The sequence below is a fragment of the Larus michahellis genome, chromosome 4 (genome assembly GCF_964199755.1).
Source record: "Larus michahellis chromosome 4, bLarMic1.1, whole genome shotgun sequence".
NCBI lineage: Eukaryota > Metazoa > Chordata > Aves > Charadriiformes > Laridae > Larus > Larus michahellis.
This window is the reverse complement of record NC_133899.1, coordinates 3,984,489-4,010,090: the sequence shown is the minus strand read 5'-3', so window position 1 is coordinate 4,010,090 and position 25,602 is coordinate 3,984,489. Positions and strand designations below refer to the sequence as shown.

Below are 25,602 nucleotides of genomic sequence, written 5' to 3'. Positions count from 1 at the left end.
GCCCTTAAAATCTTGAGCTATCATCTGGTAATGAATTTTACCATAAAACTATTTTGTGACAACTGTAAAGCTAGAACTGCTTGCTATAGATGGAAAAGGTTTTTTGTCTCATCTAAGTTGCTTCAGCTTTACGTTAACTTTCTAGACTTCTACTACTTCTGTTCTGGTTTTTGCCACCAGGTGGGAGCAGAGCTTTTAATTTTGTCTTTAACGTATTAAAATAGCGATACACTTTTTCTACGGTTTGCTTCTGCACCTTCACTATTAGCTAGCTGTTTTTGCAGGGGAATAATCTGAGCATAGATCCTTTTCCAGTGAAAAGGAATCAGTCTTCTTACTGCAGCTGATATAGGTAGGAGTTAAATTGCTGCAATTCCTGTAATTCATATATTCAATACTGTTACTGGTGTAGAACGTTTACTTTAAAGTCTAGATGCGATGTAATCAGTGCTTTGCTCTGTGGAAAAAGGTGACTTTCTTCATTGTCTGTTCTTTTTCCATAACATTCTCCGTCCTGTTTGAGAAATGGGTACATTAGTGCTTTGTTCGTACGCCTGCACTCAAAACCGTGTTACGTGAGTTTGTTTATGATTTCCAGACAGATCATTTGCTCCATCCCGCACATATTTCACGTCAAGTCTTCTGCCTAGGTTAACGTTGTTGTATAAGGGTATATAGCAATTGTGCGTGTTTTTCGTAGGTAGCTGCTGATTGTGTTCTCTGTTGTTGTATTTGCTGGGAATTCACCAGTTTCAACTCGTGCCAGTGGCAATGAATTTTTGACCACAGGTGCCATAGGGTGCTGAACACGGGTGAAATCTAGGCCTATGGTACCTTGACTTCAGCAAACGAAATCAGGAAATCTCCTGATTTAATGTCCCTTCTGTACAGTTTTTATTTAGAGCAGGTGCTCGGGACACAAGAAGATAAGTTACTTTTCCAGGAACAAATTGCTGCCTTGTGCCTTAATTTCACCATTTATTACAAGGGAGGCTAATGATTCCCAGGCACCTTGAAGACAGTTTAATGCTACTGGAGTCAGCCTGCAAATGTCTGGTTTCTTAGTCCTCAAGTGTAAATGAAGCTGCACAAGATAAGGAGCTGAACGTCAGGACTAGAAAATAAATAAAACGGACAGTTTGCATGTGAATTTTGATGAGTAAAAAGTACTGAGGAGTTAATTTTGTCAAGTGGCTAAAGTGAGAAGTTTTATTGACAACAGTAGTGAACGAGTTAAAGGAACTTCTGAAGCAAACTATGAACCACTGATGTTTATTTGGCAAAACTGCAAGCAGATAACATCAGAATGGTAAAGCAGTACAGGTATGGCACTTGCATATTTAGAAAGGGAGAGACGTACTAATTATACATGTTAGCCTAAATTAGATGCTAGGACAAACATTTTAATAATTCTTTTGTAAGGGTTCATAAGGCTATAAATTGTCCATATTTGTGAAGAAAAACCTATTTCAGGCGTTTCTTGCTGCGTTTCACTGTTAACTACCTACTGATGCATAACTTGATGATCGTTACTAATGCATTATATAGCATTCTAAATAAGCTAGGGAAATACGTGATAGGAAAACTAGCTATTCTCTGAGTAGTCTTTTAACTGTTCTTGGTAACTTCAGGAAAAATTTCAATGGGAGAATCTAAAAAGATTTTCTGAATCATGTTTTCTTGCAGTGTTTTTGTTGGAGATGATGGAATTAACAATGCACATAAAATTTGTTTACAGCAGGCAGAATTTCAGATGAATTGAAGAACACAAACATTTAAGATCTGACTAAATCTGGAATAATTTTAAATTAGAAGGAGAGGAATCCAATAAATGCAAGTATGGAAGGATACACCAGAACAGAAATCAAATGCAAGCGTACAGTACGAAGAACAAATGGTTGGTAATAGTATGAGAGAATAGAAGGATCTGGAAGTTCTAGGGAGTTGATAAATGTCCTTAGTAAAGCTGAAGAAGACGAAGTTTGGGTTTTTTTCTAGTGTGTGTAAATACCAATTTACATGGAAAAGATGGAAGATAACTGTAATTCTGTTGTTGCTGTTCAAGACTTGATGAAAATGCCAGTTTTGGGGCATTACTTCTAAGGAAGATGTAATAGCACAGCAGCAAAAACAATTAAGATTTGAAAACCATATTTTTAGGCAAACATGGAAAATTTGGATTTACTTTCTCTCAGATGAGATTGTTGGAGTGATCATGGATGTGACTTCGAAAATGTAAAACAAATTCATAAAGAAGATGCCGATTCGCTGCTCTCCCAAGACTGTACTGAACAAGAGAAGAAATACTTAGTTTAATTTGTAACAAAGGTGTTTCAATGTTACATAGTAGAAAATTTTTTCTTATTGATAAAGGTAGGTACGGACTATAGACTAACTGTGGAATGGAGGAATGCAAGGTTTGGGGTTTTTTATAAACAACTTCAGAAATTTAGCCTCTTGTACTATCAAACTGCATTCTTGCAGACGGTGATTCTGTGCAAGCTTATCCAGCAGCGCTGTCCTGGCATTTTTCATCATTGCGCGCATTTGAAGAATGATCTGACTGACACACATAATATTTGCCGAATGATGGTCTCAAGCTAAGCGTTAAATTGCTAACTTGTAACACGGGTCTCTTCAGCGTAGAGACCACATCCACATGGTTTCTCTTTCATTAGACTTGCTTTGATTAGAGAATTACCTTTTTTTTATTATTATTTTTTTATTTTAAATTTGATAGGTATTTGTAATAACACCATCCGGTGAATGAACTTTAGCAAAATGTTTTTCTGCGTACCAACAGAAGTTTCTAAATGTGCTAGTACTGTTCTGGGTATGTTTTCAAATCAAGGCCACGTTTCACAAGTCAGTATCCGCCATAGGGGATGTGAATTCTTTCTGGTTAGTGACATGTGCTTTATAATAGGGTTTGAAATTTTAAGAAAGTTTTCTCATGGTTGGAAGTGTAGTTTTCTTCTGATAACTCTTGTAAAAGGTCTTCTAATTATTGTGTAAATGTGGGGTGCAAGATGAAAATGTGGTATTAAATGTAATTGCTGTACACTAAAATAATTCTTTATGTTAAAAGAAACAAAACTGGCTGTAACTGCTTTAGATGTTGTTTATGAAGCAGTTTTATGACCACAAGAGGATGCTAAAGGTCCTAATAATATTACTATTTAGTATGGTACAAAAATGGGGGAAAATACAGTTAAAGTAAAACCTCATTGATAGACATTTAAAAATAAATACTTTTATTATTTTTATGTTAATTTTCAACAGCGCTTAGTTGTATTAACAGAAAGATTGTATGTGTGCACAACATGTTTCAGACTTTGCTGCATTAACAATATATTCTGCAATACTTGAACATTAGTAATTTAATGACAAATGTATTTCAACACTAGGTACTAACGTCTTCCCTTTTACGCCTTTTTTTGCTGTCTGCCCTTTCAAGTGTCAGGCTCTTTATGTAATAGAGGTCTGATTTAAATAATTTCTATTTTTTGGCATGTTTTTACTTGGTTAGAACTGGTGATGTCAGCAGGAAATATGATCTTATAGGTAAAGAGATAGTTTGGAAGTAGAAGGATGTGGATTTTGTTTGCAGTTGTGGCACTGTGCCTCTGCTTTTCCACCTTTGTCATGTTGTTTTGTCTGTTTAGATAGTCTTTCGAGTGAATAGCTCCAGCTCTTCGAGTTTATGCAGTGTAGCATATAAGGGCTTTAGAGGCCCTCACATTTATTATAAAAATAAATAATCCCCTTGGTAGACAATTGCTATATTTATTTGCATTTTTTATTCTGTCTTGTATACCTCTCATCCTTATTTTGCGAATTTAAAATATAGCAAATCCAATATTTTCCTTAAACAGTTTTTATTTAGGTACCTAAATAACAGGTCAGACTTCCTGGAAAAACTCCCCCTGTTGCTCTCTGTTTCATAACTGAGACAGACGTATTTATGTGCAGTGGTTTCTAATTTTTAAACTTGGGCCATTGCTGAAGTTTTTGAAAGTAGGAAACCAACCAGTCAGCATTATATTATGTAAGCCTGTTATCTCCCAGATTTTTGGAAGTATTAAACCAGTAAATGAAACAAACTGATCAGAAGCCCATGTTAACATTTGACTGTCCTGTTTGCACCGAGATATTTTTGTTGGTAGCGTATGTTGAAACTTGTAAACTGAGACTGCTGTGTCAGCTTCACCTCTCTTCAAAGCAGAAGAATTTGGGAAATACTTCGTAAAATTGGTGGCAAGAGATGACAGCTAGTGGGATTTTTTTGTCTATATATGTATTTATATATCTATGTAAAAGTATCTGGCCTTAGGAAAACAAAAATAAAAACAAATAGGTCTTCTCGGTTTTCAAATGACAATGATTAATTTTTGTACCAGTATCCTCCTGACCCAAATTCCAGGATGTCTTCGGTTGAAGAAATAGGTCTCATTTGAAATATGAGCAGTGTTTAAATGGAGCGAAAATTATTTGCTCAGGTTTCTGGGAATCTTGTTAATTGATTTGAATTATTTTGTAATGCGTCAACAGATACTTGTTTTGATGGCTAGCATGTGCATTTTGTCGATACTCAATTTACTGTTTCTTATTCTGCAGAAATACTGGAAAATGTAAGACTAATACATAAACCAGTGTCTTTGCAACCGCGAGGGCTGATCAACAAAGGAAACTGGTGCTACATCAATGCTGTATCCTTATCTTGGAAAAAATTAATACACTTAAGTTAAAAATTTTATATTATACCTGTCAAAGTTTTTCTGGATTATTCTGGTAAGTATTTTATAAATGTGTTTGTCTTCCCATATCCTACTAATGTGGTTAAAATATTTAAGGAGAGCATCTGGAAATCCAAAGGTATTGTGGATCGTTGAACCTTGTGTCCAGGGCTCTCCTGCAGTTGGTTGCACAATCCTGTTTGCAGTTTGTCTCTGTTACCTCTGTCAAAATATTTCACAGCTTTAACTTTCTCATGACTGAAAACCTCCTTGTAATTTCTAGGGATGTTTACTCATCACTCTGTGCATCACCTTAAGTAGTTATTTCTCTTTTGTACTTGAAGTAACTATTCTTACTCTTAGGCTTTGTTGTGGCAGTTTGGTAAGTGGATTGTTTGTTTTTCTGTTGGGTAGGCTGTTGCTATCATATCGTCCATGTAAATGCACTGTTTAAAATCATCCTTTTACAAAAGAATGGAAGATTAGCTCACTCTTGATGTATTAGAATTGTATTCCCCTGCAAAAATAACTTTTACCTTGGGTGACAAATCTTCCTTCTTCAGTACTATATTATGATAGTGTTATTAATAATACTTTTTATTAATATATATCTCCTGTGTTAGCGATGGCTCACTGCAAGTGACAATTAGGATACTTTAACTGCTAGTGAAAAATATTGAGACCAGTTTCAAGAGTGATCATTGCAGAACCTAATAACCTACTTCCAGACCAGCAATTGTGCTTTAAATGGCAGCTTTTATCTTACATAGCCAGTTCTGCACTCCTATGATTGTATGTATTAGCTCCCATTTTTTCAGTGTTAAAATGTTACATGGGAATTTTTCAATCAATTTTTGCACTCTCTAGGGAATATATCTCTCTAGCTGTTGAGTTTGTTGCCTTTTTTTGTCATTTCCTTGCCCCGCCAGTCTTTTAATACACTTCTGTTGTTTACTGTTCTCACCATGTAGCGTGGATTTTGATGTTTTTAAAGTACTTTATTCCAACATACAGAGTAGTTTTACTGGTTGCTTGAAACTCCTCTTTACACTGGAGGGTGCTTCGCATCACGGTGGGTTGGGTTGGTTATGGGGGTCAATCATCACCTTTAACTTGAAGTCTGTCAGCTGGCTTCTGCCATTCTTTTCTGAAAACATGTTACAGATTATCACTTGCCAAATTTGAAATTGTTAATTTTATGAAGTCTTTCCTATGAAAGTTCTTTTCCTCTCCTGTTCCTACAGTAAATGTTTCCTTCCTCTTTAACTAAAGCTTTTGATGTTATTAAATTGCAGTGAAATCATTGCATGTTAAAGGATGCCGGGGTTTTTTTGTGTAACTTCTGTACATTATTAGTTAACATTGTGATAAAAGTCCGTCCACCTCTTCCAGTGTAGTTATTGGATTGGTCTACATAATAAAGAGTTAGCTTTGTTTTGCATATAATTTTAAATATAATTGAATATTTGGTTAATATGCAGATTACATTTTCTGAATATTTCCTTAATGCCACTGCATAGACCCTGCAGGCCTTGGTTGCTTGCCCTCCAATGTATCATTTAATGAAGTCCATTCCAATTTATTCAAAGTCACAGCGGCCGTGTACCTCAACACCAATGCTAGACAGTTTGTAAGTAGCTTGTTAAAAAAAAAATAAAAATCTGTCATCTGACTAAGCTCATTCAGAAATCTCTAACAAATGATTCTTTACTGCAATTGTTGAAAGTTGATAAGTGTTCAGAAGTCTTTTTTTGTGTGGTTTTTTTTTTGGGTGATACGTGGCTTTTATAATGAACTTGGTATTACACAACTGCTTGACTAGTTAAGGAAGATACTTCCTGTTGCCTAAGGAATATCAGTTTTAAATTGCGTTTAATATGCAAAAATGAACCGTCAGAGCTGCTAGAGCTAACATAACACCTTGGTTTCATTAGCAGTGATTGGGTTAATTTTTATGTCTGAACTTTACTCTGACTTCATTATGATAGTCTTTAATCTCTCTTTTTTTTTTTTTTTTTTCTGGCAGTCAGTAATGACAATGATCAAATTTTATTATTTGTCCTTCTAAGTCTTAATTTGCTGCTCATGTCTAGTTGTTCCTTCCATTCTGTTTCAGTGTTCGTTTAATGAATGAGTTCACTAATATGCCTGTACCTCCTAAAGCAAAACAAGGTGAGTGGGAATAAGGGGAGAAAAGTCTTAAGATCATGGTAAGAAGGCTTTGGGGTAAGGATCTGCATTGTATGATGCACTTAAGACCTTTAAATACTCGTGCTTGATCCCCTTCATGGCTCTTCGGACTTTTGGAGTTTCTTGATATATTAAAAAATTTGCTGTTGCTTTTCTGTCAGTGCTACGCTTTTTCTTATTGGTGATTAACGTCAAAAAGTCATAGGTGTTGCAGCACACTTTTTCTTCTATTTGGCAGACCAGATGTACAAATGCAATTAAAAATACTTTTTGTTGAAAGTTAGCGTCATTGTTAAGATGTCTTCTAAGAACATGCCCTTTCTAACAAAATCATTTGATAATCACTGTATTTGACTTTGTTTCCTTCCTTACGTATTTCCAGCTGTTTGGTTTATCAGCTTGCTCGATTCTGTCATTCCTCCTTAAATACTAAATACTCTCGTTCATTCGGAACAAAATGGGGCTGTAATAGCTCTCTTTAGCAGTTAGAGATTGCCTGCAGGCATGTTATTGGGGCTTTTAATTCCTCCCCACCCTATGCACTATTTCAGTGTGAAAACTCTACGGGCATATGATTCTTGCTAATACATGGTTGTGATAAATGATGATTATGTAGAGAGGAATAGAATATTTTTTTAATGCAAATAAATTATCTTATAGGCTTCATTTTTTTAATCTCTAAACCAAATCTGTTGTATTACAAACTTATAGGAAAAAAAAAAACAGTTTCAGGAATGTGTTTATGTAACGTTATAAGAAAATATCACGAGGAGCTGGTTGTTCCAGTGATTTCCAAACAGTTCAGACATTTCTGTGGTTTGCTGCTTAAGTTTTGTTTCTGTAAAACAAATCTTACTGTCTTATGCAACTTATTATACTTCTAGGTCATTTTATTGTATTCTGTGGTTTTTAAATGTAGTTTTGGAGGCCTTGTATTGCCATTAGATTGAACATTCTGTCAAACTGTATCTTGTTTGTATTTTGGTTTTTTCTGCAGTGAGGAAAAGTGATCTATTAGAATTACAAATACATAAAAGATTTAAGGAAGTGTTCTTTGAATACAAAAGAATTAAAAAATTTAAATAGAACTAGAATTGTTCATTTATGATGGCTGTGGATATTTTTGTTAATCGTCAGTGTTGACTATAAAAAGAGAGTGTTATCTTCTCCAGACCATCTGTAAGTCTATGTAGGGTGATGTAAGATGTTTAAAAAAAAAAAAAATAAACATTTACAGGTACTGAGCTTGAGTCACTGAAATTATAATAAAACTGTTACTAACAAAATAATTTTGGATTCCAAAATCTAGTGATATGCGAACAGAAGGTTAAGGTATAATGTAGAAAAACTTACTATTTATATGTACTTCTCTTTGCCTTGCAGCTTTAGGTGATAAAATTGTGAGAGACATCCGACCAGGAGCTGCCTTTGAACCTACGTACATTTATAGACTTTTGACAGTTATAAAGTCAAGTCTGTCAGAAAAGGTGTGACTTACAAATCTTGGGCTTTTGTAATTGCATTGCAAGTCAGACACTGTTGTTAAAACAATGTAAAGCCATATATCGGGTTCTGGGCCTAAATATTACTAAAATCAACTAGTTGGTAGTTCATTATGAACTACTACATTCACTCAATGAAGCTAAACTGTCTTGGGACTTCAATTATAGGAAGATGTTAATTGTAAGTTTGGTGGTTTGATGTGCCAGATTAATGAAAAAATTATAATTGGAACGGAACATCTCTTTTTATAAAGAAGATGCCTATTGATTTATATTTAAGAAATGAGCAGTTTTGTTCATTTCTGCTTGGGATTCAGCTTGGAGTGGTTGAAGGTTCACAGAGACTTCAAAAAAAGATAATGGTTCAAACCATCTTTTGATTTGACCTTGGTTTGATAGCAACTTTCAATACTACTTTTAAAAGAAATAGCAAAAAAAATAATTACCAACTTGCATGTTAAATCAAGTTTGTATTGAAAAGAATACAGAAATTCTTGCATCCAGGTCAAGTTTACGTGGGTACTTGCTGTTGGTGGTAGGTTCCCAATTAATGCCTAGGTTCTTTTTGAACCAGTTAAAAATGAAGGGTTGTTACAGTAGAGTTTAAACGTTATATGACTTTACAACTCAGGCAGAGTAGTTGGTAAATTAGCTAAATTAATAGGAGAAAGCTAGATGTTCGATGTCGTGAACCTTCTGTTAAAATGAAGACGGGAAAATTCCATATAATCATTGAAAAAAAACCCCATTTTATTCAGGGCAGGCAAGAGGATGCTGAAGAATACTTGGGATTTATCCTCAATGGACTACATGAAGAAATGCTGACCCTAAAGAAACTTCTCTCTCCACATAATGAAAGTTAGTGGGTTTTTTTATGGTAGAAAACTTAATTTCTTTCAAATATGTTCCTTTTTTGGTGATGATTCTGTAATACGGAGCAATGTTTGGAGTAGATGTTGAGATAGGGATAGAATGTGATGTTTTACGGGTCTCAAAGATTTTTTTTTTATCATCTATTTTTTAACGTCTGTTCAAAGGATAAAATTAGTCCATGCTGTCCAATTTACAAATGATCTGAAGTGTTACTGGGTGTTTGGAAAAGCATTATCATTCTGTAAATACTCTGAATGACAACAGTAATGTCATATACCCCAGTCCTCCTAAACAACAAATTTCTGTATTACGGATTTTTACTGAGCTCAACTGAGCATTATTTAAGGCTAATTCAAATTGAATAGTCTTGTCTTGAGCATGGGTATGTTTGTCTGCCGTTCATAATACCTGCAATGTCACTTGTTTACTGGGGTTTTGGCTCTCTCAGTGGTAGTTCAAAAATACATCAGTCTGTTTTTTCACTGATCTTCCAAAAAAGATTTTAATCAACAGTGGTTTAAAGTGCAAACTTCTAGACTAATGGCTAATTGATATCTAATATAAACCAGAACGTATTAAATTACTTTAAAATTCTTATTGACAAAGCTGGAGAAAAATTTCATTTGGAAGAAGTATTAACAATTTGTATGCAGACTAAAATGCCGTTTTAGTTTAGAGTGGCTTTATGTTTGGGTCCCCTATGAAAAATGAAATAGAACACTGTTAGTCCTACCAAGTATTAGGCAAGTATATAATTAAGATCACTAGATATCCAATTTCTCTGTAGTAAGGTAAATTTTTTTATGTTATAAAATGATCATTCCATATTTTGTTCTTTAGCTGTGTGCAGTTTATAGCCTCCTGACTTTGGCACTTGCAAAGAAAATATTTGCTAAGCCTTGGGTTGCCTGTAAAATATCCATGCAGAAAAGGAGTTGTATTTAATAATGGCATAATTATGTTTCCAGAATAACGCTTGACTTTCTAATTTTCTACCCCACAAATTTACTACTAAAAATATATCAAACTTTGCTAGAAAACTACATCTGTTTACATACAGTCATCAGTGAGCTGCGTTCTGTTAATATATAGATGTGTCCAACTACGAGTGAGCTTGGAATATATTTGTTCTCATTTACTTTCTCAAATCTATGAAAACGTTTTATCCTCTGAAAATCATTTGTATTGGGTTTTTTTCTTTCAAATTCTGTATCTGTATACGTGTTTTATTTGTAAAAACAAAAAAACCCCAAACAAACCACAATGCTTTTTTCTTCTTCACTTTAAGAACTCTCAGTGTCCAATGGCCCAGAAGCTCAGACCCTTCACGAAGATGAGGAACAAGATGACCAAGGGGAAGGCAGTGAGGATGAGTGGGAGCAAGTGGGACCTCGCAACAAATCATCAGTCACTCGACAGGCTGACTTTGTTCAGACTCCAATTACTGATATTTTTGGTGGTCATATAAGGTACAGTATTTTTATTTTCGTTGAGACCGTAGGCTGCTTTGCCTTTACAGATAACTCTTTCCTCTGCTTTGCTTTCTGTATTTTTCACCATTATTTCGATAGTTGGATAGAAGAGACTGTTACACAGTTTGTTCAGGCCAGGAGAGATGAAGACTTCTACCATGAAGCATTTGTTACGCAAGAGAGGGTTCAGGACATGGCCCAGGATGACCAAAAGATTGATCAACGATCACATGATTCTATGACTTACTGTAGAGTCTGAATCTCTTTTAAGTGTCTTGAAAGAACAGACTGTTTAGAGAAGAAAAGCCCTGAATTGCATAGAAGGGAGTTTGAACTATGTATGCTTTGTATGTTTGTATTAATGTCTAAGAATTCCAAAGAACTTTAGAGCTACCTAATTTTTGTGACCTCTGAGGAGTCTTGACTCATTTTGTAAATAAAGATACTAAGGGATTCTGAGACTTGCTAATATTTAAATCTGGTCAGGAAAAGAATGAAATAAAATGAAAAATTGCAGACATTTGGTTATTTAGACACTTATGGTTCCCAAAGGCAGGAAAGTTAAGTGTAATACTTAATAAATAAAATGGTAAAGACGAAAAGTTTAGAAAATGTAAATTACTACAAGATGTTACAGGAAGGAAAGGAATGTGGGACGTTACTTATGTTCAGGTCTGATACCAGATGAAGGCAGAGAGCAGATACTGAAAGAATATTTTTTGGGAAGGAAGCCTCATGACTTGTTTGGAGAAATGTATAATTTAAAGTGAAAGCAAGGTAAACACTTGCTAAAAACATACTCCAAAACAAAAATGCCAGACTTGAAGAATTATTTTTAAATTGGAGACAGACACTTAATTGCCGGTGTTTGACTCCCTGCGTTGCCAGGTATTCAGTCCAGAGGTGTGAATAATGTGGGCTAGTGCCTCCTGCCTCTGAAACGCACTGAAATTATTCTTCTGGGACTTGAGTCAGACAACTGGCAAACAGAATGGTGTTCTCCATAGAAATTGGCAGACAGATGTTTGTATGTATTGATGAAATTCCGCGTGGATGGTATGTTCACATACCCAAGGTATTGTTAATACCCTTAGTATATTTATCACGGTCAGAATTGTTCAGATCTCTACATGATTCCATTAGTTTTGAAATTAAGAATACTAAGAGAATGCAGTCTTCTGTAAAAGTCCACAGAAAATTGACATAAGGAAAAGGTAATACTGAAAAAAGGCAAAAACTTGCGCTGAGCAGCAGAACCACAGGGTCCGATCCGACATCTGTTGTCACCACACCCGTTTTATTTAGCCTCCAAACTAGGTCACACAATTTACTGCAGAAGTAGTATCCCATGTTGTGATGTTGGAAAGCTACATCCTCTGAGGCTGAGGGTGGAGACAGGAAGGATTGAAAACAGAATCGCCAGAAGTCCAGTAAATGAAAGCATCAGAAATTGGAAAAATCAAATGGAAAGCAGCTAGGAAAACACGGTTTGAATTGGCATCTTTTGGCTTGGGAAACTTTAGGCTTTCCTCTCGAGGCTTTGTCTATTAAATGTCTATTTAGGCATAATTGCTTAAAAAAACCCCAAAAAGTATTCCTTAAGGAATGTGAAACTTAAATGTGTAAGTATGAAGATACGCAGTTCTGTTGGGATCTGGTTTGTTCATGTGCAAGAGTCCCTTTTGACTCGGTTGGTGGGAACTTCAAATATTTGTTATGCAAGCTAGCTCACAAGCCAGTTAGAAGTCTGCTAAATATTTCCGTAAGTAGTACCAACTTTTCCCTTCAAATGCACTGTTATTTCAAAAGAAAATGCATCAATTACATAGGTGTAGTTTAAGCAGGGTAGCAATGGGTAGTGCCTGTTTTCCTCAAAACTTCTTACCGTAGAGTTCCTACAGTACCCGAGAAATGATGCATTTTCCCTTGACCAATTGAAATCTCTAATTATTCTAATAAATGATTTTTTTAATAGAAAATCATAGTCCAGCAAAGGTTTTGCTATCAATTTCTGCATGCCTCTTTGAAGAAATGCTACAATGTAATTTCTAATAATTAAAAAAATAATTCCTTAATGTTATCTTTTCAGAATATTATCTGTATTATTAATTAAATCTTTAATACGTGGGTTTGCGAACAGAGTTGTTAGGTTTTTTTCTGTTGATTATTGCCCTAAATAATGGTTAGCTTAAAAAGGGCTTGGGAAGCGTATCCAAAAGCAGCGAGACTTACAGTGAAGGGTTTGTTTGTCGGAACACTGCGCTTGCCATGTGTTGAAGGTTTTGTCCTTAAATATAGCCAAGGAGGAAGCGTTAAACTGAAATAAAGATGCTCCTGTTTTTCATATGCTCTGTTTCCCCTGAAGGATATACGTTTGCCAATGTAAAGATGCATTGGCTTGCTCTTGGTGCTTCAGGGCTTTGCCTGAGTCAAAGGAGCTCTTTTGGTAGGAGTTAACATACAGGTTCCATGCCTGTCCTGTAAACATTTTGTACATGAGGAGGACAAATTTCAGCGTGGCTACATGGATTAGAGCTATGTTAACTAACTTTACTGCTTTCAAGCTTTGTAAGGCACTGTAACAGGCGCAACAATGTAATAAATGAATGATTTCTGTGGCTGTATAAACCCACATTTTTGTAGCAGCTGGGGCTTTTTAATGTAAGTACTGCTTTCAACATAATAAAAAAAAAAAATAATTCTTGGGCCGTATTTGGTGGTTTTAAGTTTTCAGTGAAGTTTAAGAGAAATGAAAATCAGGAAGAGTCCACTTAGTGCAGTGACGTTGTGGCTGAGGAGAGGGTACGGTCTCATTGCACAAAACAACAATCACCAAGCTAGGCTACTTAAAGGCTGCGACTGAATACGCTTCGAACAAAAATAAAAACAAAAAAACCCAGGAAACGTGTCCTCATGCCCTAGGTCGTTACTTCTGCCAGTTTTCCAAAAAACTCCCATTTATGTACAAAGGAGTACATGGATAAAGTCTGTCCAGAGAAAATGATGGGAGCAAAAGGAAATACCAGTCCTCGATGGAGCATGGTTTATATTTCCTATGGCAAGATTTAAGCAAACAATTGAAAATCACTGTGAAATTGGGCTTAGTGAAGTGATTACAAAATTTGTGTATTTTTATTGGAGAATCTGGAATCAGTTGTAATTTTTACAGTAGAACACACAGTTAGATAAGCACTAGTATTTTGTGCTTCTGAAGACTTGTTGGAAAACATAATTTCAAAACTCTTAACGCAAAAGGAGTCTGGAGGTGAATCTTTAAGTGCATTGTCAAAAATTTCAGTATTTTTCTTTAAACTTTTGATGCTTATGCAATAACTGTTTGACTCCTTGCGTAAATAAAGCAATTCAAATATAATCCCGTTCAGTACGCTCTAAGTGGACGCGGAAGTCATGTAAATTGCAGTAAGGTGGACGCAGGTTGTTGAAATTTAGGCTTAACCTTTGTATTTGTGTGTGTTGTTTTGAATTCGCTATAAATTAATATAGACTGTGATCTGTTCTTACTAGAAGATTCTATATTGTTGAAAGTTACTCGGCTTTATTACATTCTAACTTCTTGTTTCCATAGATCTGTTGTTTACCAGCAGAGTTCTAAGGAGTCCGCTACACTGCAACCTTTCTTCACCCTGCAACTGGATATCCAGTCAGACAAGATCCGCACGGTTCAGGATGCGTTGGAAAGTTTGGTGGCAAGAGAGTCTGTCCAGGGTTATACCACAAAAACCAAGCAAGAGGTGTGTTCTGTTGACCCCTTTTTACAGTCAAACACGAGGCTTTTTAAAAGGGTTTTTATGCAGCTCCTGCTTTACAAATAGTTACTTGAACACTGTAACTTATGTTAACAACAAAAGAGGTACTAACCTTTTCAAAGTGTCCTGCAGTGGTGAAACAAATTACACTTGAACACATGCACTGAAAGAAAGAGAACCGACTCTCAAACAGAACCATGCCTGTAAATAGATACGTTTTCTGAGTTGGTGTAGTAATTGGTTAGACATTTTAGTGTAGCGTATGTTAAATTAACAGGGTGAACTGTGGTATAATACATAGTAGTATGAGTAAAATAGCTTTGAACTGATGTTAACATACTGATTCCTGGGGGTTGACAGATGTTCTCAGTAAAGGGACAGCCCTTCCAGGTATCGTTTGCAAGCACGCTCTAGCTTTAAGGAGAAAACTCTTAGAGCAGAACACTTCCATGGCTGTCTGTGTGGCTATCCTCGATGGGTTTTGATTTACACATTTCACTTACAAGTCAAAAATGAAAATATTCATTGGTGGTAGGCCTGGTTAGAAGCTCGCTAAAACATCTGGTGATCACTGACTTTCTCTCTGAATTAATAGTCTGTAATGTTTCAGTAGCCAGTAACACCTCTGTTCGGCGTCTGTGGCACTGTACGGTTGACTGGTTTGCTGTACACAGCCCCAGAAGACCCAACTTGTCGGTAATACTGTGTTCAGTTGGAGGTCATCAATTCAAGAAAAATGTTCTTCACAGTTGGAGAATATCTGGAAAAAAGCAATCAAAATGAGTGGCAGTATAAAAGTTGTGACGTAAAAGGAACAAATAAGGTAACACTAGGCGTTACCCGTGGTGCTTGTAGAGTTATCCTCGCTGCTTCAAGGAAGGTTGGAGAAACACTGGTCAGGATTTACACAAATCGTTATGATAGATTGAGAGGGGATGGAGTGGAGGAGCTTTTGAGATCTCCAAGCCCCGTGATTCTCTGTCACTTTAAGTACCAGAACGTTTCATTCTGTATTCTCATGCAGCTCTGCAGATTTTTTTATCTTATTTTTCAAATAATACAATACATAATAGTAATAATTGCAATAGAAAAATACTTCCTGGGGAGAAAAACATGCTTTTGGCATTACAGTTTGAGAACTTGTGATACAGGGTAATAAATTAAACTTTTTCCCCGTTAAGGTGTTGCCTTGCTTCTCATGGTGTGCGTTAGTGGAGAACATCGTCTCTGGTGTGCACGGATTGCTCAGATGGAAATTTTGTGTACACTCTTCGTAACTTCTTTCAGTGGGCCAGGCTGGAAAGAGGCTCTTGAGTTGTAGATGTTTTCTCTTGTACTCGTTTCTGTATCTGTAAATTTTCTAAATACTCCAAATAAAAATATGGTTAGATAAAGAAAGGATGGTCCATTTTCTTTGAAAAGCTGAAGATGGAGACGTGAAATTTATCTGCCTTATAGTCAGTAGAAATGTTAGAGAACATTTATTTCTCCAGTTGTCTTCCATGTGAAAGAAACATTTGCAGTGCAAGCTCATCATGATTTACCACATAGATTTTTTTGCTGGTCATTCATTTTTTGGTTTTTACTGCAGATGGTTTTAACTTCTTTACTGACAACCCAGTGTTCAATTATGGGGTTTGGAAGAAATGGGCGTTCAAATTAGGTGCTGGAGGTTTGGTCTGGCTTATATTTTAGAGTCTGAATGGAAATACAAGTATTCACAATGTCTTTTAGATCTTTTTTCTAACGAAATTCAAGTTGAAATAGTTCTTTATTAAAAATGTAGTGAAAACGCTGAACACATTGACTGTAGAACAAGCACAGGACTTCTCAAAATAGTAGTTCTCAAAATGTATTGTGAAGAAGTATTTAATCTCCATTTTACAGTATGGGAACTCAGGACTACTGGTAAAGCTAAAAATCATATTATTAAAAATTATTAATGTCTTCTGATTGTTTTACTCTGGATTGTATTCTTTACAAGTTGTGGACTCAAACAACAGATATGAAAATAATAATCTTCCAAATATATGTGAATTATTTATCTTAAAGTTTGTTTTTTAATCACTTTGAGCTGACTTTGAATTTTATGTGTGTATTAATATGAACAGGAAATCAGATTTTCATGCAGTGTTGGAAATAATTAGGTGTTTTAAATGAAAATAGGTGTTTAAAATGGAGCGGCATTTTCTTGCTGTTTATGACTCCATTCCACTTGCTCACTAACATTGGAGGAAAGTTGTTTTGGTTCCTTCTGGTCTTGCAGATCAGTTTGTTACATCTTGAATATTTCAACAGGTGATATTGGTGGGTTTTTTAAGGGGATTAATTTTTAACCTCACTGAAGTGATTTTCTTTTTTTTTTTTTTCTTTTTTTTTTTTTCAGTCTTCTTCCTATTTGCAGACCTGCTCATGTTTTCTGCCAGAAGGGAAGACTCTTGAGTAGCAAACTAGCCTCATTTACTTTCCCAGGTTACCTTCCACATACTCCTTAGAAGGAGCCTTCGCATCCCCTGGAGTTCTCAAACTGCTCCTTGAGGATCTTACAAATATTTTCTTGGGACTCCGACTCCCGTTCTCTAAACAAACTGTTATGGCACTTGTAGCTGGTAGCGTTGCTGCCCCTTCACACAGTCAGGACAGCAGAACACGTGCCTGTTCCTCAGCTGCCGCTCTTCATTCTGGCACTGTAAGAGAAAACTGCCTTCATCTGTGGTTTGAGCTGATGCGGAGCCGCAGAGCAGAGGTGCTGAGGTGCACACGTGTTCCCAGACGCCAGCTCAGTTGCTGAGGATGGAGAATGGCAACTGCCATAAAACCACTGCAGTGGCATTCTTCAGCATCCTCTGTTCCTGGGCTTGGCTGGGAGCTATTAGGTTCTTTTTGCACAAAACTCTGAATTCAAAGACTTCAGATTTGAGATTCAGAAGACTCAGTGCAGGAAAATCTTGAGATAGTAGTAAAGCCTCGCTGGATTTACTCCTTAAAAGCAGAAGCTGTTCCACGCTAAGATGTGTGGAAGGTGCATCCTCTCATGAGTTCACAAGTCTTAGGAGTTGTGTGAACCTCATGCTGTCACCTTCGCTTTCAGAATTTGCCTTGTAGCTTCTTACTCTGCATGTTATTTCCTGGAAATTGAGGAGGTGGGCACCAGCAGGCACGTACTTGTTGAATGGAAAAGAACAGGGTCCTGTTTGGCTTCCTGGTTTTATAAGCAAACAAAACACAAAAAAACTTGCCTCAGTGCTCAGTGAAGCTGCTGCTGTTGCCAGGGGTTTGATGGGTTTTGCACACAGAAAGGCACGTTTTGAACCCTTCGGATGCAGGTGAAGTTTTACACGGTTTGTAGAGACTATTTCTGGTTCAAATGTAGAATTACTTCTTGTAAATTGGATCAGCTCAGATCCATGAGGAAATCAAGTACCCTGCAAAACTGCGTGCTTCAGCATCCTAAGGGGGTTTACATTTCAAGCTTGGAAAGAGATAATAGTTTTTCCCCATGAGTTTCTGTTCCACACTTAGTAGGTTCTAGTGGAATCCAGACCTGTATTGAAAAATAATATGCTGATGATCTAGAATAAAGAGATTTTTCTATATAAAAAAATTGAGAAAAACCTAAAGCAGTTATTTTCAGAAATGTTTTTGTGTCATGACTTCTAGGAAAGCAAAATGTAATTGTTCTGCACTTCTGAGTTCAATTTCAGGTTTTTTAGACAGTAACTTTGCGGATTGTTTGATTATAATTATATAAAAATCAAAAGGTGGGGTTATAACTCATATTTTTCAATTTTCTTCAGAACCTCTTGAAGAACCCAGCATACCTTTTTAGAAAGAAAAGTCTTTAATTACTGATCTCTTTCGTAACAACTGATCATGATGGTTTACTCATTTTTAGGTAGCCTACGTAACAGCTCACTTTGATTTTCAAGGGACTTCTGGAATGACAAATATCTTCTGGTTAATGCAAAATAACTTTTGAACTGTTGCATACTCATCTTTTAATATATTAATCATTGTTATCCCCCCTGAGATTAGGTCTGTATTTTAATGATGCTGTTGTGAGAAGGTGGTTTTTCAACAGTGTTTTAGGATTCTCTTGGTGAGAAGTGGGGAATAAAGATGGTACCAGTTACAACTGCAGAAGTCCAGTGTAGAAACTAGTATTTCGGTGGTGAATTCCAAGGTATGCTCAGGGCACTCTTAAAGGGAAACAGCATTGAAACTTTTTAGCAGAGTAGATGCAACACTGCTTTTGCATTTCAATCAAGAAATTTCACTGAATGCTCCAGAAATACTAACATAAATGTAGATGTAGGTGTTTACAGCAAAATCTTTATTTTTGGTAGTTTTTCTTTGTTTTATAGAGATTCTTTTTTGATTATAGTTAATTTTACCTGTTGCAAATTAAGAAGTGATTTGGATTAGTTCTTATTTTTCCTTCTGTTCATCTTTTTGTAAAAAGATGTCAGCTCTTAGAAATGAAAATAGCTTTTCAAAGGCTTTTGCGTCAGGCACTGAGGTGTGGTGCTGTTGTCTTCTAGAGTTCGGAGTTCTCTGAAATCAGCAGCACGTGTTACAAGTTATTAACCTTTGATTAGAGTATAATAGCTTGCTGAGAATTATTAATCACTAAACTGTTATGAAGAGTTGTTCCTGGAAGATCTCCAGTAAAGTGGTTTTAGTACTGCAGTACCTAAATATCTGCGCTTATTCTAAGGCATTAAATTCTACTAAAGCATTGAGTTCTCCTTTAAGACAGCACTTCGGTTGAAGACCCAGTGTGCTTTAAGCCATAAAGTGCAGTGTTTATCATAAATTAATATAATAATAACAGCAATTCTGTGTTTCTTCTGCTGGTGTATTTAAAATTAAATACTTCTTCCTTGTTTAAAGGAGTAATTTTGAGCAGTTAACAAACACTTACAGGCTTTCTTCATCTTTGTTCTGTGTATGTGTTAGGTGGAGATCAGTCGAAGAGTGACACTAGAAGAACTCCCCCCTGTTCTTGTTTTACACCTCAAGCGGTTTGTATATGAGAAAACTGGTGGATGTCAGAAACTTATCAAGAATATTGAGTATCCTGTTGATCTGGAAATTAGTAAAGGTAAAGATTTTTGAACAGAATTTTCCCCTCTTTAGGGAAAAGATAATGTTGTGTTTCCTAGGGAGAGCTGTTTGTGTTTCAGTTTTCTTCCTTGCTCCCAGCTTTGTGCATAACATTTCTTCTCCATTGTTGTCTAGAAACATAGTAATTTGGGTGAACGCCTTGTATGGGGTTTTTCGGATTTTGTGGGTTGGAGGTTTTTGGTTGAGGTGTTGGGTTGTTTTTTGGTTTTTGTTTGTTTGGTTTTTTTTTAATAGAAGGAATATATTTGGGTTTCTGGGTTCAATCGTGCCTGGGTATGAGATGGGCATCCTTTTTGCAAAGAACATTATGGTGAAAGATCTCAAAAGCTTTGGCACATCTTAGACATTAGCTTGGCTAAGTAAGAGCTTTCTGCAGATAGGAGTACGGTTATAGACTGCTGAGGACAGATATTGGAAGTGATTCTGTTGCATGAGGGGTACGTCCCTATACAAAGTTATTGCTAAGTAATACTAGATATTTTATCTCAGATTTCATTCAGAGAAGTGGCAAATTATTGTAATAAACAGTGGCTGCTTAAAGGAAACTGGTGTTTTATAGAAAATGCATCCTGAAAGCAGACAAGTGAGCTGTAGTTCAGAGGTTAAACAACAAAGTTCTTTCTTTTAACCAGTATCTTAAGATATACTGATTTTACAAGGTGTGAAAGCTTTCAGATGATCCAGCATCTGAAGCTTGCCAACTTAAATGCATTTTGTTTTGATCTGACAAATGGACTGTTAGCCAGCCAGTTGTTCAAATAGGAAAAAATAAATAATCAAAAAAAGATTATTCATGTCTCAGGTGAAATACATACTTTCTCAGACAGTGCACTTTTAGTTTACTTAATATTTTATTTAAAAAAAATTCTTTAATGAATGGGTATTTGTAGAAATAGTTCAATTTGCCTTGACAAAACTGGTTGTAGTGTGACTTGGAATCTGAAATTGATTTTTGTCATTGTCTGGCAGCAGGAATGCAAGGAAGAGATGAATAGTCTGATCTTTTCCCTCTTGTCGTCCCCTGTTCCCCGTGTCCCCAGCCCCTCCTCCCCCTGCTTCATTTTTTTTTGGTGGTAGTTTTAAACCTTCCATAAATGTTAGTGTCAGCAAACTGAGTATCAGAACCTTGTCCGATCTTTAAAGGCTGCAGAAAACATTTTAGTTAAACTATGGTAGTGTTGGTTTCTCTTAGAACTAATTAATCCCTTTGGAATTGAATTTCTAAACTTGCTAACTGTTGCCTTTGTGACTTTTTTTCCTCCTCCAGAGCTACTGTCTCCTGGTGTGAAAAGTAAAATTTTTAAAGGCCAAAGAACCTACCGGCTCTTTGCAGGTATTTTATCTATATGCCTCTGGTCCCTCTATTGCAAATACAGATCCTGCATATAGAATTCTAGAATTCTCAGGAGTTTCCTGGATTATATAAAATAATTTTCTTTAAAATTACACTGAAGTAACTTGTGGGTGTCAAATTCTTGTATTTAGTGATTTTTTGCGTATGTGCATATACACATATATTGCTATGTCTTTATTTATATATCCGACTGATCCAGCTTGAAGCTCGTGCAAAAACAGAGTTCTGTTACAGGTCCGCTCTGAAAAATATCAGCACAGGCTGAAATACAGCTGTAACAGAACTGCGCCTAAAATACACCACGTATTCTCAGAATAATGTTTCAAATGTCTTTTGAAATGGCTGTTTGAATGCTGGCTCTGCATCCCTTTGAACCCTCAAGATGAGTATTGCTGGCAGGGTATGAATAGCATATTGTAGGTGGAAAAGTGTAACTTGTAGGAGATGATGATTTTTGTGCGAGGAAACCATGTTTTTAAGAGTGCGTGCGATGTATACGAAATATCTAAATTGGTAGTCAAGGTTGGAAGCTCCTGTAAGAATGCAGAAGCGGCATTTTAATATTGAACAAAACAGTCTCTGGGTAGTAATGAATCTCCTGAAGTTTAAAACTCCTCCATAGTTTACGATTTGCACCTGCTAATTTGTGTTGGCGTCGGGAGAATGTAGTAAACTGGAGAACCGGAGATCTTAACTTCTGCGTCACCAAATCTGTGCCAGTCCTGGTGGCCTGATGTGACTTGGTGGTTTGGATCCAGTTTTGTGACCACTGAGGTTACAGAAGGAAAAAACATACCTGTCTCTTGTGGAAATTAGGAACTGGTTCTGGCAGTGTAATTTTTTTCTTTTTTTTTTTATTGATAGTGGGTTTCATGGGACAAGTTTAGACAGTGTATTTAAGGTGGCTTGAATTAAATGTGTTACCGCTGTAATTTTTTCTAACTCCTTCTATGGAAAAGTGCAATACTTCAGTCTTCTGTCAGTCTACGACTTCTCATACACAGAAACTGAGCTCGTTAGATGGATTTTAAATTACTAAAATAAGCTTTTTAAGAAGTGAGTTTCAGATATCATCCAGGATTTGCCCAATTATCTAGCAATAAATTTTAGAAAATAAATAATTCAAGTTTAAGCTCCTGTAAAAGAAATATTTCCTGAATTTCCCCAGAATGTATAAATGTAGTGTGTTCTGCCTTTTTGCTTTGCTTAAGTCAAATTACTCTAAAATGTTTATTTTTATAGAAGTGTGAAGGAAATCCGAGTGAGCTGGAAGTGTGACTCTAGTCTGACAGAGTGTAAACAACTTCATAATTACATACTTCCGCTTTTGCATCAAAAACGGATATTCCTTCTGTTTTTTTTTTTTTTGTTCTTGTTAAGTATATGGTTAAGGCTCACATGTTCCTAGAAGGAGTTAAATGCATCCTTAGTTACATAAAAGATCTCTTCCATTTGGAGGCGGTTGCTGAGAGCTCAGCTTCCAGCTTTGCGTTCGGTTTCTGCCAGGAGAGCCGAGACGTCGTCTCTGCAGGACGCGTCTGACAGCGGAGAGAACCGAGGAAAGAAGCCAGTTTGCTTCTCTCTCAGAAGCAGCAGATGAGCAGTTAATCAGAGTGTTCAGCTCACAGTTCTGTTCAGGAGGTTACCAAGAACTAATCGATGTGAAACTTGTGGATTGGGACTTCAGTAGAACCCGTTTTCAGACTAAAATTATAGTTAAGATAAAAAGGAAAAACTGATGAGAGGTGGAGTAACTAACTGGCTTACATTTGTAATCAATGCAATCTGAAAAGTCTTGCCTGATTTTTTTTTTTTTAAATAGACTAGACTACTGCATAGCTTTATGTGAATTTATTTATTTATTTATTACAAATAGTTTCAATAAAATACTGTTGTCATCGGCAGGCAGAGTGAGTGCGTAGCTTTGAATCTCTTGCTACATGTGGCAGCACCTGTTGGAAGCTGGGAAGGGCGTGCTGCGCTGTTCCCGATGGCCTTTGTGAGGCAAATCCTTCCCAGAAAATCCTCTAGGAAGCTCTAAAATGCGATTTGATGCTTTCGACTCTGAATTTACTTAAACCTCCTTTTTAAAATCATGAGGTTTGGTATGCCGGAGAAACATTACTAATCCTATGTGGCATGAAATGTAAGCAAGCAAGCGCTAAAGATTCTTGCTAAGTCCAGATCTGGAAGACCATCTGCAAACCCATGAGTATGCTACGAGGAAGGCAGTGTGTGACTTTTTTTTTTTCTTTATTTATCCTTTCAGTGGGTATTTATCTACCTATAGTGTATGTGTGCATCATCGTTTTCTCTTTGCAGTTGTCTATCATCATGGAAACAGCGCAACTGGTGGCCACTACACTACGGACGTCTTCCAAATTGGTCTGAACGGCTGGTTACGCATCGATGACCAGGCAGTCAAAGTGATCAACCAGTACCAGGTGGTGAAGCCGTCTGCAGAGCGCACAGCCTACCTCCTGTACTACCGCCGAGTTGACCTGCTGTGAAACTCCTTCCTTTTACGCTGTGTGTGCAAGATCCCTGCTTTGTAGAACGCCAACTATCACTAACTTTTTTTCTCCTGTAAATGCTCTTTTGAGTGAATCTTTTTCCTTTTTTTTTTTCTTTTTTTTTTCCTTCTTTTTTTTCCCTTGCAACTATGGGGTAGAGTGATAAAGGAGACTACCTTGGGTTTGTGTTGGCTTTTGACTTTTGCAGAATGAAGTCACTTGGTTGAAAGACAGTCTCATGAATCATAAAAATACAAAAATACAAAAAAATTAATCTGAGATAATGCTGAATCCTAAGATAATAAAAGGGGATTTGCATTTGATTCCCACTTTCTAATTGCGTAGTAGAAGAAAACCCTGCACCAGCAACAGAACTTGTAGATTTCTGTGAAAATGTTTTATCTTAAGTAAAAAAAATTAAAAAAAAAATAAAAAAAAAATAAAAAGCGCTCTCTGCTTCCCCGATAGTTTTTGATAAGTGGTAAAATATGAGCCGATGTGTATGAGATGGAAATGGTCCTATGTGCTTCAAAAAATGTACAAACGTACAAAATGCAGAGTTGCTGGTTCCTAATAGGAAGACACATTTTAATAATTGTGCGATGAGAAACTGCTTAAGTACACATTGCAGATCAAATATTTGGAGTTAAGATGTTAGTCTATATAGATGGGTGATTGTAACTTTATTGCTATTAAGAAATTTCAAACTGCATTTATGCTTCTGTGTACATGAAATTAAAAAAAAAATGGGCAAAATAATTAAGATTGATATTTCTTTAAGTCTGCTTTGTTTAATTTTGCTGTCTGCTCTCCTATAATGTTGAGTTCCTGATTGTACACAGTTTAGTGATATCTAGAAGTATAAAGTTGTCGCCCATCAATAAAAGTCACAAAGTTGGTTTAAGGTGTGTGTGTGGCTTTTGTTTTTCCTCAAGTATAAATTCTGCCCTTGGAAACTCAACAAAATTGCTAGGTAGCACTTTCACAAGGTGTAGAGAGCGTTCCCCAGGTTTCTTTTACAACTTCTTGAAACTTTAGAAGCGTCCCCGTTTGGCGTCGAGATGGAACTGAACTTGGAGGGGAGAGGGAAGGGGAGAGATGAGCCCAGACCAGCTCCCAGCCCGTGGCCAGGACGGGGGGTCCCAGGGCTGAACGCCCTCGGCCGGAAGAGGGATTTGGATCCCTCCTGTATCCCACGGGAAAGCCCTGCGCGGTCCTTTAGAGGTAGACGCTGTTTTGTTCGCCTTCGACTAAAATATTCCCTTCTTTTAGGCAGTTGATGTTTTCACTGAAAAGTTTGGTACAAGTATTTCCTTGATCCGCTTCCTGTTGCCTTCCCTGCTGCTGAAGACGGTAAAAAAAATCTATGTATTGTTTAATCCTTAATTTGATGATGATGGTGTTAGTGCTTAGTGCGTCACTGGAGAAGTGTTGTAATTGTTGCCAGTGAAACGGCGCTAATTTTAACACGGATTGTCAATAAAAGGTTAAACTGCGTCTACTCTCGCCAAATACTGGTCACTTCTGTAAGGTGACATTTAGAGAAAAAAAAAAGTTGTTTTCTGCAAAGGCGTGGAAGGAACGTTAGCTGCGTTACTTCTACAGGTGCTGTGCTCCGATACATTCCTTTGGCATTTCTTTAAACTGCTGATTTCATTTTGCTTAGAATGGCCCGACTGCCCAGGAGAGGGGTGCGGGGCTTCGCTGGAAGGTGGTGTCGGCTTTTCCAGGAGAAGGAGCCAGCCCTGCCGGTGCCTTGGGCTTCAGCCCCCTCGCCCCAGGCCCACCCGCTTGTGTGCTCTGCGCGAGTCAGGCGGCAATTAGTCGCTCTGGAGAAGACGGGAAGGTCCTTCACAGCCGCTTCCTGGAAGGAGCTGGAGGTGAGGTGTTCCATCACGGCTGTGGTCTGCAGGAGTTTGGTGTGTAGGGCATCGCGGTGGACGTGCGGAAACAAAATCCCTGCGGCAGAGCTGGGTGTTGGACGAGCAGTAAGACCTGCCGAAGAAAGCCCTCCTCGTTTCCCCTCTTGGCTTTTCTACCCTCCCATCGCACGGTGGAGAACTTGGGA

The 25,602-nt window shown here is 36.9% G+C and overlaps 1 protein-coding gene across 1 annotated transcript in view; it reads left to right on the top strand.

The window, feature by feature from the left end:
• The window catches only part of USP10 (ubiquitin specific peptidase 10), a 55,608-nt gene extending 31,170 nt beyond the window's left edge, over positions 1-24,438 (top strand). The window contains exons 5-14 of the mRNA XM_074582802.1: positions 4,618-4,709; positions 6,257-6,366; positions 6,853-6,908; positions 8,310-8,413; positions 9,187-9,286; positions 10,590-10,770; positions 14,360-14,525; positions 19,500-19,644; positions 20,935-21,000; positions 23,344-24,438. Coding sequence (XP_074438903.1) covers positions 4,618-4,709; positions 6,257-6,366; positions 6,853-6,908; positions 8,310-8,413; positions 9,187-9,286; positions 10,590-10,770; positions 14,360-14,525; positions 19,500-19,644; positions 20,935-21,000; positions 23,344-23,531 — 1,208 coding nt within the window. The 3' untranslated portion in view covers positions 23,532-24,438. The remainder of the gene's footprint in view (positions 1-4,617; positions 4,710-6,256; positions 6,367-6,852; positions 6,909-8,309; positions 8,414-9,186; positions 9,287-10,589; positions 10,771-14,359; positions 14,526-19,499; positions 19,645-20,934; positions 21,001-23,343) is intronic.
• The last annotated feature ends 1,164 nt before the right edge of the window (positions 24,439-25,602 follow it).